Source organism: Bos taurus, chromosome 9, assembly GCF_002263795.3.
Source record: "Bos taurus isolate L1 Dominette 01449 registration number 42190680 breed Hereford chromosome 9, ARS-UCD2.0, whole genome shotgun sequence".
In the NCBI taxonomy this organism is placed as follows: Eukaryota; Metazoa; Chordata; class Mammalia; order Artiodactyla; family Bovidae; genus Bos; species Bos taurus.
This window is the reverse complement of record NC_037336.1, coordinates 91,211,950-91,225,223: the sequence shown is the minus strand read 5'-3', so window position 1 is coordinate 91,225,223 and position 13,274 is coordinate 91,211,950. Positions and strand designations below refer to the sequence as shown.

At 45.1% G+C, this 13,274-nt stretch overlaps 1 protein-coding gene and 1 pseudogene across 2 annotated transcripts in view; one reads left to right on the top strand and one right to left on the bottom strand.

Annotated features, from left to right (window-relative positions):
• Positions 1–3,143: 3,143 nt before the first annotated feature.
• Positions 3,144–3,521, bottom strand: LOC783190 (non-histone chromosomal protein HMG-17-like; annotated as a pseudogene).
• A 7,517-nt stretch (positions 3,522–11,038) lies between these two features.
• Positions 11,039–13,274, top strand: part of CNKSR3 (CNKSR family member 3) — a 110,663-nt gene continuing 108,427 nt past the window's right edge. For both annotated transcript variants that reach the window (XM_005211065.5, XM_059889612.1), the window contains exon 1: positions 11,039–11,562. In XM_005211065.5, the coding sequence (XP_005211122.1) occupies positions 11,511–11,562 (52 nt within the window). In that variant the 5' untranslated portion in view covers positions 11,039–11,510. The remainder of the gene's footprint in view (positions 11,563–13,274) is intronic.

The following is a 13,274-nucleotide window of genomic DNA, read 5'->3' as shown; positions in this document are numbered from 1 at the left end:
AGTACATCACTTTTTTCCTGAAGAAACCCAACCACTGATTTTTTGATTTTTACATTTTATAAAACAGTAATTTAATTAGAGGCTATTGTGTGGATATGTTTTCATCTGAGAGGGAGAAAGAAAAAGAAACAAGAGCCACAGAATTAAATAGAACAGGAATTGTAAAAAAAAAAAAAAATTCCATTGAAATCATAATTCAAACAGTGTTTGCCTGTGGGACCTCCTGGGCTGGGAAGAAGATAGGGTGAATGGGCAGGAAGTAAGGCAGCAGTTTGGGTCCTAAATGAAACTGGGGTAACTCGCTTCACACCAGGTGATTTATTTCATGGGGAGCCAGACCCTCAAGGTGAGGCCAGAGTGGGCATCTGATAGTAGTAAGTACTTTTCTGTGCATTTAATATTTATTTTATTTTGATACTTGCACAAGTGAGACCCTAATTTAACACGAAAAGCATGATTTGTATCATTACATTTTTGATAGCTTCTCACAAACTTCATCCTGACAAACAGCATATCTCCAGTCAGTCAGTTCAGTTGCTCAGTCATATCTGACTCTGTGACCATGGACTGCAGCACCCCAGGCTTCCCTGTCCATCACCAATTCTCGGAGCTTACTCAAACTCATGTCCATTGAGTCAGTGATGCCATCCAACCATCTCCTCCTCTGTCATCCCCTTCTCTTCCCACCTTCAATCTTTCCCAGCATCAGGGTCTTTTCTAGTGAGTCAGTTCTTTGCATCAGGTTGCCAAAGTATTGGAGTTGCAGCTTCAGCATCAGTCCTTCCAATGAATATTTAGGACTGATTTCCTTTAGGATGGACTGGTTGGATCTCCTAGCAATCCAAGGGACTCTCAAGAGTCTTCTCCAACACCACCAAAAAGCATCAATTCTTCAGCGCTCAGCTTTCTTTATAGTCCAACTCTCACATCCATGCACGACCACGGGAAAAACCATAGCCTTGTCTAGACAGACCTTTGTTGGCAAAGTAATGTCTTTGCTTTTTAATATGCTGTCATCAAGGCTGTATAGTGTCACCCTGCTTATTTAACTTATACGCAGAGTACATCATGAGAAACTCTGGACTGGAAGAAGCACAAGCTAGAATCAAGATTGCCAGGAGAAATATCAATAACCTCAGATATGCAGATGACACCACCCTTATGGCAGAAAGTGAAGAGGAACTCAAAAGCCTCTTGATGAAAGGGAAAGAGGAGAGTGAAAAACTTGGCTTAAAGCTCAACATTCAGAAAACGAAGATCATGGCATCTGGTCCCATCACTTCATGGGAAATAGATGGGGGAACAGTGGAAACAGTGTCAGATTTTATTTTTTTGGGCTCCAAGATCACTGCAGATGTTGACTGCAGCCATGAAATTAAAAGACGCTTACTCCTTGGAAGGAAAGTTATGACTAACCTAGATAGCATATTCAAAAGCAGAGATATTACTTTGCCAACAAAGGTCCATCTAGTCAAGGCTATGGTTTTTCCAGTGGTCATGTATGGATGTGAGAGTTGGACTATATAGAAAGCTGAGTGCCGAAGAATTGATGCTTTTGAAGTGTGGTGTTGGAGAAGACTCTTGAGAGTCCCTTGGACTGCAAGGAGATCCAACCAGTCCATTCTAAAGGAGATCAGTCCTGGGTGTTCTTTGGAAGGAATGATGCTAAAGCTGAAACTCCAGTACTTTGGCCAGCTCATGCGAAGAGTTTACTCATTGGAAAATACTCTGATGCTGGGAGGGATTGGGGGCAAGAGGAGAAGGGAACGACAGAGAACGAGATGGCTGGATGGCATCACTGACTTGATGGACGTGAGTTTGAGTGAACTCTGGGAGTTGGTGATGGACAGGGAGGCCTGGCGTGCTGCGATTCATGGGGTCGCAAAGGGTCAAGCATGACTGAGCGACTGAACTGAACTGAACTGAGGTTGGTCATAGCTTTAGCGTGTTTTAATTTCATGACTGCAGTCACCATCTGCAGTGATTTTGGAGCCCCAAAGATAAAGTCTCTTATTGTTTCCATTGTTTACCCACCTATTTGCCATGAAGTGATGCGACTGGATGCCATGATCTTAGTTTTCTGAATGTTGAGTTTTAAGCCAACTTTTTCACTCTCCTCTTTCACTTTTCTATCTCCACTCTGAGTTAAAATCTATAAACAATGTACAGAATACTGAATCTCCTCTGTTTCTCCTCTTATCACTACTTCATATCTTATTTTGAAACTCAGTGTCAGCAAGTCAGTTTACACAATCACGATGAGTCGTCCAGATTTATAGAAGCCAGGAAACAGGGTGTCAGGTTCCTCATGCCAAACTGCCCTCCCTCTCATCTGCCGACTAATTGATACTGCAGCATTAGGAAAGAGAATTCTGATGATTTAAACAAAATTAAAAAAAATTTTTTTTGTCTGCTCTGGGCCTTTTTTTTTCCCCAAGCCAAACTGTATCTAGCTCTATTAAAGATACTTTTCATAAACAATCATGGTATTTCAGGCAGGACATGGGCAATCGTTAACAGCATACAACTTTCAAACTCCCTTTTTCAATGGACCACCAAAATAAGAAAGCCACTATAAAACCCAGTGAAGTCTTTGTGCGATGCTCTGAACAGGGAAAGTGTAGAGTGAGGGCTGACAGTTCACATTTCGCATGTTGTTTAACAGCTTTTCACAAGCTGACCCTGCCTTTCAGGAAACGGGAATGAAAATGGGGGAGGTATCAATCCGAGGAGCCACAGTCTAAAAAAGGAACCCCTGCTCTTTCGAGGAATGCCATCTCAGTGCTGACACTGGAAAGTCCAAATTGCCTGACATACTGGCAACCAATTTTGGGGGGGGTCAGGTTCCACAGGTCTCTGGGGTTAGGGGAGTCAAGTCTGCGCTGAAGTAGAGTGGAAGAAGAGGACATAACAGCTAACTCTAGCTTTTCCATACCACCAGGCGCATATGCCAAGATGGCTAATGTGTGCCAACATCATGGAATCCCTCCTTCCTGGGAATCAAGAAGTCTCTCAAAGCTAGACGGGAAAGATTTTTCTCCCCCCCATGTCAACCCAGCCTTGGAGATGCTCCGTTAGTGACATGTATCCTTCCCCCACCCCCACAACCCCCAAAACAACAATGAAGTGATCTTTGTGCTAACAACATAGCTTGAAAAAATTCTGCATTTTTATAAAACTTCATAAAAAATCGTATTTCCAGTTGTACAGTCACCGGAAGTACACAGTTAACAAAAATGCACACCCTTCACTTGGCATCTCCAGCACCTTCAGCTTTCTGTGCCTGGTCTGTTTTGTCAACTCCATCTTCTGCAGGGTTATTCTCATCCCTGCCAGCATCAGCTTTCCTCTTTTTCCCTTTGGGTCCCTTCTCTTCCTCCTTTGCAGGGGCCTTTGCAGGCTTGGGTTCTGGCTTTGGAGGAACAGGTTTAGCAGATAACCTTAGCAGATCTTCTCTGTGTTCGTCTTTCACCTTGGCTTTAATCTCCTGTAGCATTACTTTCAACCTTTCTCTTGGGCATGGTGATGGCGGTGGCGGGAGGTAGATGCTGCACCCGGACATGCAGGGGCATGTGGGCACTGGTCGGTCCAGGGGTCCCTCTCATCTCTTCTTCTGTGCTGGCTCTTCACTGTGCCATGGAAGCTTCTCTGTTGTGGTGCATGGGTTTGTTGCCCCACGGCAAGTGGGATCTTAGTTCCCAGACCAGAGATCAAACCTGGGTTCCCCGCATGGGAAGGTGGGCCACAGGGAAGTCCGAGAAAAGAGAATTTAGAAGCTAGAAGGATCCCCAAAGTTCCTTTAGACCTAAATCTTCAATACATAAGCCCAGAGAAGCTGGCTTGCTCAAGGTTACAGGGTGGCTTATAGACTGCTTCAGGACTGGGGTGATCAAGTCAGTTAGGATCTCAAAGAATTTCCCTTCAAGATGTGGATTCACTAAGAATAAGACCATCCTGGGCCAGCACCTTAGTAGAGATGAGGTTATTTTAACCACAGGACATGGGCACACGGTGGGAGGAGGTGGCCTTGGAAGCAGAGGCGATGCAGACGGCAGGCAAACCCTGCCTCCTGACCGTGTTGCCTGGGTCCTCACACATGAGGCCAGCATCGTATTTCTCCTGTTCTTATCTCTTGCTCCACCTAGCTGGCGTCCACAGTGGACATTCTTTGGAGCAGGACAGAGGTGAGGCCTCTCTGGTGTGATGCGGGTCCTTCCTTTGTTTCTTTCCTACAAACACCAAGGATTTTCCAGGACCCAGGCATCACAAGCTCGAGCAGCAAAGGGCTTTCTGTTGGCCCTTAAACTGAGGTTCCTTTAGCTTCTGGAATCAGCCCCCACCCCCACCCCACAGCTCTTTCACTGGGACCAAACCCAGAAGAAGGGAAAGAACATGAAAAATGAACAAATACAACCTCATTCCTTTGTAACTCGAAGCAAAACTTATACGGAACTCAAATGGAAAAAGAGATTTGATCTGGGAGGTTCTTTTTTTCCCCCAGAGTGGCATGCATACTGTAAAATGATTACTGTAAAACAATTATTGTTGCTAGCATTTGTGAGCTGGTTGTGGGTTTAGCAACCATTTTACTGACTTTTTGGCAGCAAGTGTGAGTTTTCCTGTTCAATTAGATCTTTGGGAGTGCTCTTAAAATCCTGTGGAATCATCTGATTCCCTCCAGGAAAACACTGATTGGTATTAATTTTCATCCTTTCCCTTTTGATGCTGAAGTAGCCTGAAACACTTCCTGCTTTTCTAACATGTTCCTTTTATTTCTACCTTTCCTCCATCCCCAATGACTACAGTATTTCCAAATACAAGGCCTGGTTGTGGAAAATTAAGGGATAGGGTCCCATTACAGATCCTCAAAAAAGATCCCGAATAGAAGGCATAAACGTGCGTTTAGTGAAAATCTGGGTGTGTTGAATAGCAGAGCCTGAAGAATTTAAATATTCTGATAGGTTACAACTAGAAGAAATTTTCCTCTTTGGTGTGCAATTGTAGCTATATAATGAAACAGCAAACTTCTTTAATGAACTCAAAGTTCATTAAAGCTGCTTAATTATAGTCTGAGCACTTGGATTTATATTTCTATTTGATGTAAAATGACATTATAAAATATCGCTGTTATGCCAAAGTCAACTTAGGAAAACATAAGATAGTAAGTAAACAATTACTTGTATGTCCTTCCTGTTAACACTTTAGAGATTTTTGTGAAATTGTGGCATAGTGTGTTTATGATTCTCAAATCTGTGTTTTATATCTAACATTAAAAGTTTACTTGGTTTGCTATGGAGAACAATATGGAGGATCCCTGAAAAACTAAAATAGAGTTACCAGTGGGATCCAGCAATCCCATTCCCGGGCATATATCCAGAAAAGACAAAACATTAATAGGAAAGATATATGCACCCCAATGTTCTTAGCAGCAGTGTTTATGATAGCCAAGACAAGGAAGCCACATAAATGCCCACTGACAGATGAATGGACAAAGAAGATGTGGTATACATGTACAATAAATATTGTACAGCAGTAAAAAAGAATGAAATAATGCCATTTATAGCAAGATGGACAGACCTAGAGATTATCATACTAAGTGAAATAAATCAGACAGAGAAAGAAACATACCACATGATATCACTAATATGTGGAATCTAAAAGAATGACACAAATTAACTTATTTACAAAGCAGAAGAGACTCAGAGACATAGAAGACAAACTATGGTTATCCAAAGGGAAAGAGGGGTGGGGAGAGGCATAAATTAGGAAGAGATTAATAGATACACACTGCTATATATAAAATGGGTCTACTATACACATATACTATATAGTACACACACTGTATATAGTATATAGTATACACACTAGTATACACATTACTGTATATAAACCAATAAGGACCGACTATATAGCACAGGGAATTATATTCAATATCTTATAATAAGCTAAAATGGAAAAGAATCTGGAAAAGAATATATAGATACAAATATATGTGCATACAATTGAATCACTTTGCTGTATTCCTGAAACATTGTAAATCAACTATACCTCAATTTAAAAAATATAAAGAAACGTTTTTACTTGGTTTGTTTAATTATAGTTTTATTTTTAAGTTTTATTATGACAAACAAAAGTATTTTTTCACCCTAAGCTTTTGTCTGTTATCATCAAGAGGGAACTTGTGTTTGAAACAGAAATCACTGGATCTGAAACTCTTGGCATTGTATTTTCATGTTCAGAGATGATGAGTCTCACAAAGTTAAATGGAAACTGCAAGAGCAACTAATACAAATGGCATTTGGTTCCCTTCTGGACTCTTGGTGGCTTGAGAGCTGGAAGGAAAAGTAGCATTAAATTTTGTGGGGGAATGTGTAAGATTGAGTGTTTCTTCTTGGTCTATAGCAAGCTCCCCTAATGGCTAATTTAATAGTTGCACATAAAGAACTTTTTTTCTGAGTATGGCCTCATGTAACAATTCTTTCAAAATACAGCTCTAAGTCCTGGAAAAGAGGATTTAACAGTGTCAACACTTCTCTTTTGTGTTAGAAAAATGTCACCAATTTCTGCAACTCTGATTTCAAAAGATGAGGTTTCTGAACATTTATCCAATCAAAATTGATCTGAGTTACAAATAGGGCTCAGTAAAAGAAAGCCAAATATCAACTTTCCTACTGTAGGAGGCGTTAATGTAACTGATCAGAAGAATATGGATAAGTAGGGCAGCCCTTGTGAGAACTAAAAACACAAAACAAAAAAAGTTGGAGGACTTTCCTACTTGAAATATCTGATAGGAAACTCGGAATATTTAGGAGGGTAACTGCATGATTGTGGTGTGAAGTTCAGACCAAATGGAACTGACTGACAGACAAGATCATCAACAGCTTGGATAATTTACTTAACCAATGACTTTGCAGTGAGGTCATGCCACAGATAAGAATGCTCAATGCAAACCAAGTAGAATACTTCCCAGGCAGCATTTTGAAGAATGGTTTGGGATCTCTCAAGATGAAAGATAACATAAGAGATATAATGAGACAATTATATGTGCAGAGAATATTAAGTAATTTCAAATGTTCTGAAAATAATAAAAAAAAACCAATGTGATAGGAAAAAATGAATCAAAAGAAGGATTGTAAATTGTGACATAGAGTAGACTGGAGAAGCTCACTTTATTACTTTTTGTCTCTCATTCTGGAAAGCATTGCTTTGGATTGGGGGAGGGGCCTGGGTCTTTACAGATTAATTTGCACAGGTTGCTTATTTTGCTTCTCTTGTGTTTATCAACTAAATTATGGTAATAACTACTAACACAAATTGTTTCATCTCTAGTTCTCAAAAAATTAATAATGTATGGACTAGGTCAAAAATGTTCATATCGTATTGATCCTTAGAACTCTTTGGGTCAAGCAGGGTACTTTCCTCTGATTAAAGATTAGAGAAGAAACTCCCCCCTCTGAAAATCACATGATATCTTTATTCTACAAAGGCTGTGAAGAACTGACTCATTGGAAAAGACCCTGATGCTGGGAAAGATTGAAGGTAGGAGGAGAAGGGGACAACAGAGGATGGGATGGTTGGATGGCATCACTGACTCAATGTACATGAGTCTGAGCAAGGTCCGGGAGTGGATGATGGACAAGGAAGCCTGGACAGGGAAGCCTGCAGTCCATGGGGTCGCAAAGAGTCGGACACGACTGAGCGACTGAACTGAACTGACAAAGGCTACTTGGCATTTGTTTCTGTGCCTAGTTTTGTGCTTTACTAATACAGAGTAAATATCTCATTGACTGAATAAATGACCTATGTGTGTAAGGCGACCCCAAGGCAGAAAAATAAAGGCGCTGAAAAGAGAAATCTAGGGAGCCTGGGCTCTAGTATCAGTTCTACAAATTCAATTAAAAAAAGGATCTATTTAGCTCTTTGTTCTGTGTCAGGGATTGCGGTAAACATCAAGCTGCCGGTGAGAAATTCTACTTCTCAAGAATCTAGCCTGGCTGCTGTTTGGTAATGTGCATGCAAGCACAGTGTAATAGAATGGTGAAGATTATAGCAAGCAGAGAAGAAAAATTGGCACATTTATAAATGATCGTTTTGTATCCACTTTAATTTCCAAAGTTATTTACCTAAGATTCTGCCTTTATTATCTGCCATTAGTGACTGGACATCTTCAAGTCTGCATTTCAGATAGAAAGGCAGGCCTCCCTCAAACTTTCACATGCTAACAGCTGTAATTAAGGTAGAAGGCCTTATTTAAATAGCAATTAGCCTTCAGGACTTGAAGTGTAAACAGAACGCTAATTCATTTAGGTAGTTAATTGGTCTTCCGGGTTAGAGATCTTCACATGGCCTTCCTTTTCAGCAATGATGTATTTATCATCAACACACAGATAATGTGTGGGATGAAATTTTGCAAACTCTTGTTTGACTCTCAGAATTTTAGCTTTTAACTCTCTGGTAGTGACAAATGCAAACGAGTTTGAAAACACTGTGAAAACAACAAGTAGGACGCTATGGTAAAATCATTTGACGTTTTCTTCATAATTACAGGGACCATATGGCTTAGTTAATTCATGTTATTCCATCTTAAGTACTGATAAATCCCCTTTCAGATTCAGGAATATCTTGGTTTGGAGATAAATTGTGTGGTCATGCTAATCATGACTAAAAGAAGTCACAAAATTCAGTGATTATTGTAAATAAAGCTGTGGATAAGATTGGTTACATTTTCCAGTGAATTCAGTGACAAATGTTGAGAGCCTCCTTATCTGTTGCCATAAAGAAAAGATGGTTAATAACTGATGTTATTAATTTTAAAAAGTCATTTTTTTTTGAAAGACAACTACTCGATTTGGAATTTTGTCATTGCCTTTACCAAGTTTCCTGGTCTACCGGTAACTCTTGCTCAAACAACAACAACAAAAATCACTATATTTGATAACTGCATATCGGTGTTGTTATGGCTTCTCTGTCCTATAGGTAAGTTGCATGGAAGGTGGGTCTGATGTTTCACTTTTCCAAATATGTTTTTTCTTCTTGGGGACTCCAGCTCATCATACCATACAACAGAAGCGTAGGCCTTCTGTTAGTCATCCTTCCAACATGTGCATTAAAGCAGACCTGTATAAATAGTACATGTCACCAATTCAACAGATAGTTCATGAATGCAGTGGCTGGTTGGCACCGAGGAGGCATTCACAGATACATATTAAGTGAATGGATAAACACCAGCACCTGCTAGGTGCCACCAGCCAAGTGATAGGAAGAGGGAGAGGAGAAAAGCGCTATATAATATCAGGTAAGTTCTGCCCCCCTTCCCCACAAGGAGTTACCAGTCTCCAAGGGGAAGACGTGAATGAATAATGCAATTGAAGGTAAGAATCACTAAATGCCAAAGAATCTCTGTGAGTGGGAGGTGGAGAACACAGGGACTGGGGTGGGGGGCCGTGCAGTGGGACTTGAGGGAGGAGAGGTAGATATTCCAATTTAGGACTTCCAGTTCCGGGTTAACTCTGGCCTCAGACAGAGTCCGTGAAAGCAAAAGGGCCCTCTGTCAGTCGCTGAAACTGTGCACAGGCTTTTTTTTTTTTTTTTTTTTTTAAAGAGCTGGCTAACAACTTTCCCTTCACGATTGATGACTAATTCAAATGAGCATTAGCTCGCTTCGCAAAGATGAGTATTACTATACAGCAATATAGAACGCTAAACGCTACCAGGTTATTATGATTCATTTTAGTTGCGAAGTTGAAATATTGCAACAGCGTTAAAAGAGGAGTTACAGACAGAGACTTATGGTTGCCCAGGTGTGAGGAGGTGAAAGAGGAATAGACTGGGAGTTTGGGGTTAGCAGATGCAAACTATTATACATAGAAGGGGTAAGCAAGAGTCTACTGTGTAGCACAGAGATCTATATTCAACGTCCTGGGATTAACTATAGTGGAAAAGAATATGAAAAAGAATGTACAACCCCATGGACTATACCTAGCGAGACTCCTCTGTCCATGGAATTTTTCAGGCAAGAATACTGGAGTGGGTTGCCATTTACTCCTCCAGAGACTCTTCCCCACCCAGGAATTGAACCAGAGTCTCCTGTGTCTCCTGTATTGGCAGGCATGTTCTTTACCATGGCACCACACAGCAGAAATTAACACATGGTAGAGAAGGCAATGGTACCCCACTCCAGTACTCTTGCCTGGAAAGTCCCATGGATGGAGGAGCATGGCGGGCTGCAGTCCATGGGGTCGCCAAGAGTCGGACACGACTGAGCGACTTCACTTTCACTTTTCGCTTTCATGCATTGGAGAAGGAAATGGCAACCCACTCCAGTATTCTTGCCTGGAGAATCCCAGGGACGGGGGAGCCTGGTGGGCTGCCGTCTACGGGGTCGCACGGAGTTGGACACGACTGAAGCGACTTAGCAGCAGCAGCAGCAGCAGCAGCAGCAGCAGATCAACCATACTTAAATAAATTTACAGAAGAGCAGTGAGTTAAATTGCCACAATGTCATCCAAGATATAAATAAAATATTTTTTCCTAAAGAAATGTGAAAGGAGGAGGTCGGGATCGCAGAGCAATATTGACGCAAAACACTGAAACACGGAGATCTGAACTTTAGTTTTTGACTTTATTATTTTTCATTGTGTTGCTGCTCACAGTCAGACAAACTGAACAGGTACTAAATAAGACCCTGGCCTCCCCCAAGCCCAACGGGCTCTCCAGGATGCACGCGCATCTACAATGCGCCCCCTTAAAAGGAAAGTCGGCAGGGACCTCTCCGGGTGAGCGAACGCAGGTTTCCAGGGCGAAAGTAACCGGAGTCGGCCGACCGGGGCAGCCCCGCCCCCTCCCACGAGTTTCGCCGGGTGTCCGGCCCCGCCCCCTCTTTTATTCCGCGCTCACCACCGGGAGCTGGAACTTTGTAACCCGAGCGCGCTGGCTCTGCGCTCCTCCCCGCCCCGGTGCGGCCCTCCGGGGAGGAGCAGGAGGTGGGACCTGCGGGCGGGAAGGCTCGGGACGCCAGCGCACGAGGATCGGGGACCTCGGAGAGCTCAGCCGCCCAGAGGAGGAGCTGGACTGGGAGCCGAGCGTGCGGCCAGAGAACCGGAGGCAGCGGTCCCGGCCCGGGGGCGCAGAGGGGCGGAGGAAAGGTCCCGCGCTCGGAACTGAGCCCGGGGGAATCTGGACTCCCTGCCCCGCGTTCCCGCAGCGGCCGTAGCCTAGGAGCGGCAGCTGTGTCTGGAGTCCCGGCGGCGGCGGCGGCCGCGGGGGACGAGGAGGAGGAGCTGCAGCCGGACGGTGGCAGCCGGAGGAGGAGCCGCGCCGCTGTCCCGTGCGCCGGGGAGCGGGCCGCGCCGCCCGGGCCGCGCCGCGCTGGGATGCCCCGCTGACGGCGGCGGCCATGCAGCCTTGACAGGGCGCTCGGGCGCGGGGACCGGCCGCGGGGCGCGCCCTCCCGGGAGGGCAGCAGGACTTCACCGCCGACTCCAGCTCCGCTGGGTTCCCGGCCCTCCAAGATGGAACCGGTGACCAAGTGGAGCCCCAAGCAAGTGGTGGACTGGACTAGAGGTGAGCGAGCCTGGGGGTACCCCGGCGTCTCCAGCCCGGGGGATCGGGCCGGCGGGGAGCTGGGATCCGGGGTGGGGGGTGGCGCTCAGCCCCTCTGCCCGCGAGAAGCTTTGAGAGCACAGCGCGGTGAGCCTGCAAACTTCTCTGCGCCTGTCACTCTGGTGCCCGCTTTCGGGGGTGAGGGTTGTGGCCAGCCGAGGGGAGCCTCATCTTTAAACCCGGGGGGTACGGGTGGCCTCTGAATGGAGGATGAGGGTTGGGGGCGCGGATATCGGGCCGGGGCGCCCGCCCTGCCCTACCCGGGTGCGGTGCCCGGAGGCCCGGGTACCCACCCGGGAGCGCAGAAGCACAAGGCGCCTTTGTGTGGGTGACTCCCCTCGGACCTCGTAAAAACGCCGCCTGCCCAGAGCAGTTCGCAGCATGAAGAGGCGGTTGGACAGGTACAGGGAGACTCCGGCGGCCCGGCGAGCCTCTGTTTTTGTTGGAGAAGGAGACAGGGCAGCACCGGAGCCAACACTGAGGCGTTCGCGCCGGCGAGAAACCTGGAGCCAGACTCCCCGGGACTCGGTGACTTTTGCTCCGGGAAGGCGCCAGTACCCCGCGCTGGCGCCGCAGTCTTAGGCCACATTTAAACCCTGGGAAGAAGTCTGCTTGGAACCATTATCCTGAGTTACGCCGTTTTTGGGGACGAGGACAGGCCGTGGGTTGGAGAGGCCGCGGGTGCTGGACCAAGGCTGGGGGCTTGGACTCTGAGCTGGCACTCTTACTGTTAGGTGCCTCCCACGATTTCGAAGCAAAAGTGATAGAGGTTCCTCCAGCCTCTATGAACCCTTCAAGAGAACGGGTCCGCCAAGAACAACCCGTGTTTTCGTGGGTTCCACACCCCCCGCCCAGCTCAGCATCTCTCTGTGTCAAGTTACTATTTTGTTTTCTTTCTTCTATCTGCTCTTTCAGGTGAGGAATGGTGTCCTTTCTCAATAATAATAACTAGAATTGTGTAGCGCTTTACAGTTGGCTAAGAGCTCTGTCTCTGTTATTGCCCTTGGTCATCCGTAAGCCTGAGAGGTAGGTAATGTGGGTAAGATCAGGTCATCTTTCTGTCTCACCCATGGCTGCAGCATCTCCAACCCCGGTCATCTCTGCATCTCATCTCTCCCGCCTGCCGAGTACACACAGACCATGTGCAATGGGGTGTCCCAGACTTGTGGGAGATGTGGGGTGTCAGTGGGGGGCATGTCTGACCATTCATTCTGGGAGAAGGGACAGGATACACTCTCTCCTGAAAAGAGGTTTGTCCAGGGACCAAAGTTTTGGGGGCTCTTATTTAAAGCGAAGATGAAAACACCAAATACTTCTATGTGGAGTAATGTGTAACTAACAATGTCCGTGCTTGATATAAAACATAAAATCTGTAGAGACCCAGATGCTATTTTGAAATGGGATGTGTTCCCCCATCCAAGATACTACTAGGTCCCTTGTCTAGCGACTTGCCTGGTCTGAGTTGGTTGATCTGTTTTACCATTGTGTCCATCAGAGAAGCAACCTAAAAAACTGAAGACATCAGTTTTTGATCTGGAGAGCTGCTCTGTCTAATATGGTAGCCAGTAGTCACTCATGGGCCTTGGGCTCTTGACATATGGCTGGTCCGATGCCCTGTGCTCTAAGTGTGAAATACATACTAGGGTGAAAACAGCATATAAGCTATCTCATCA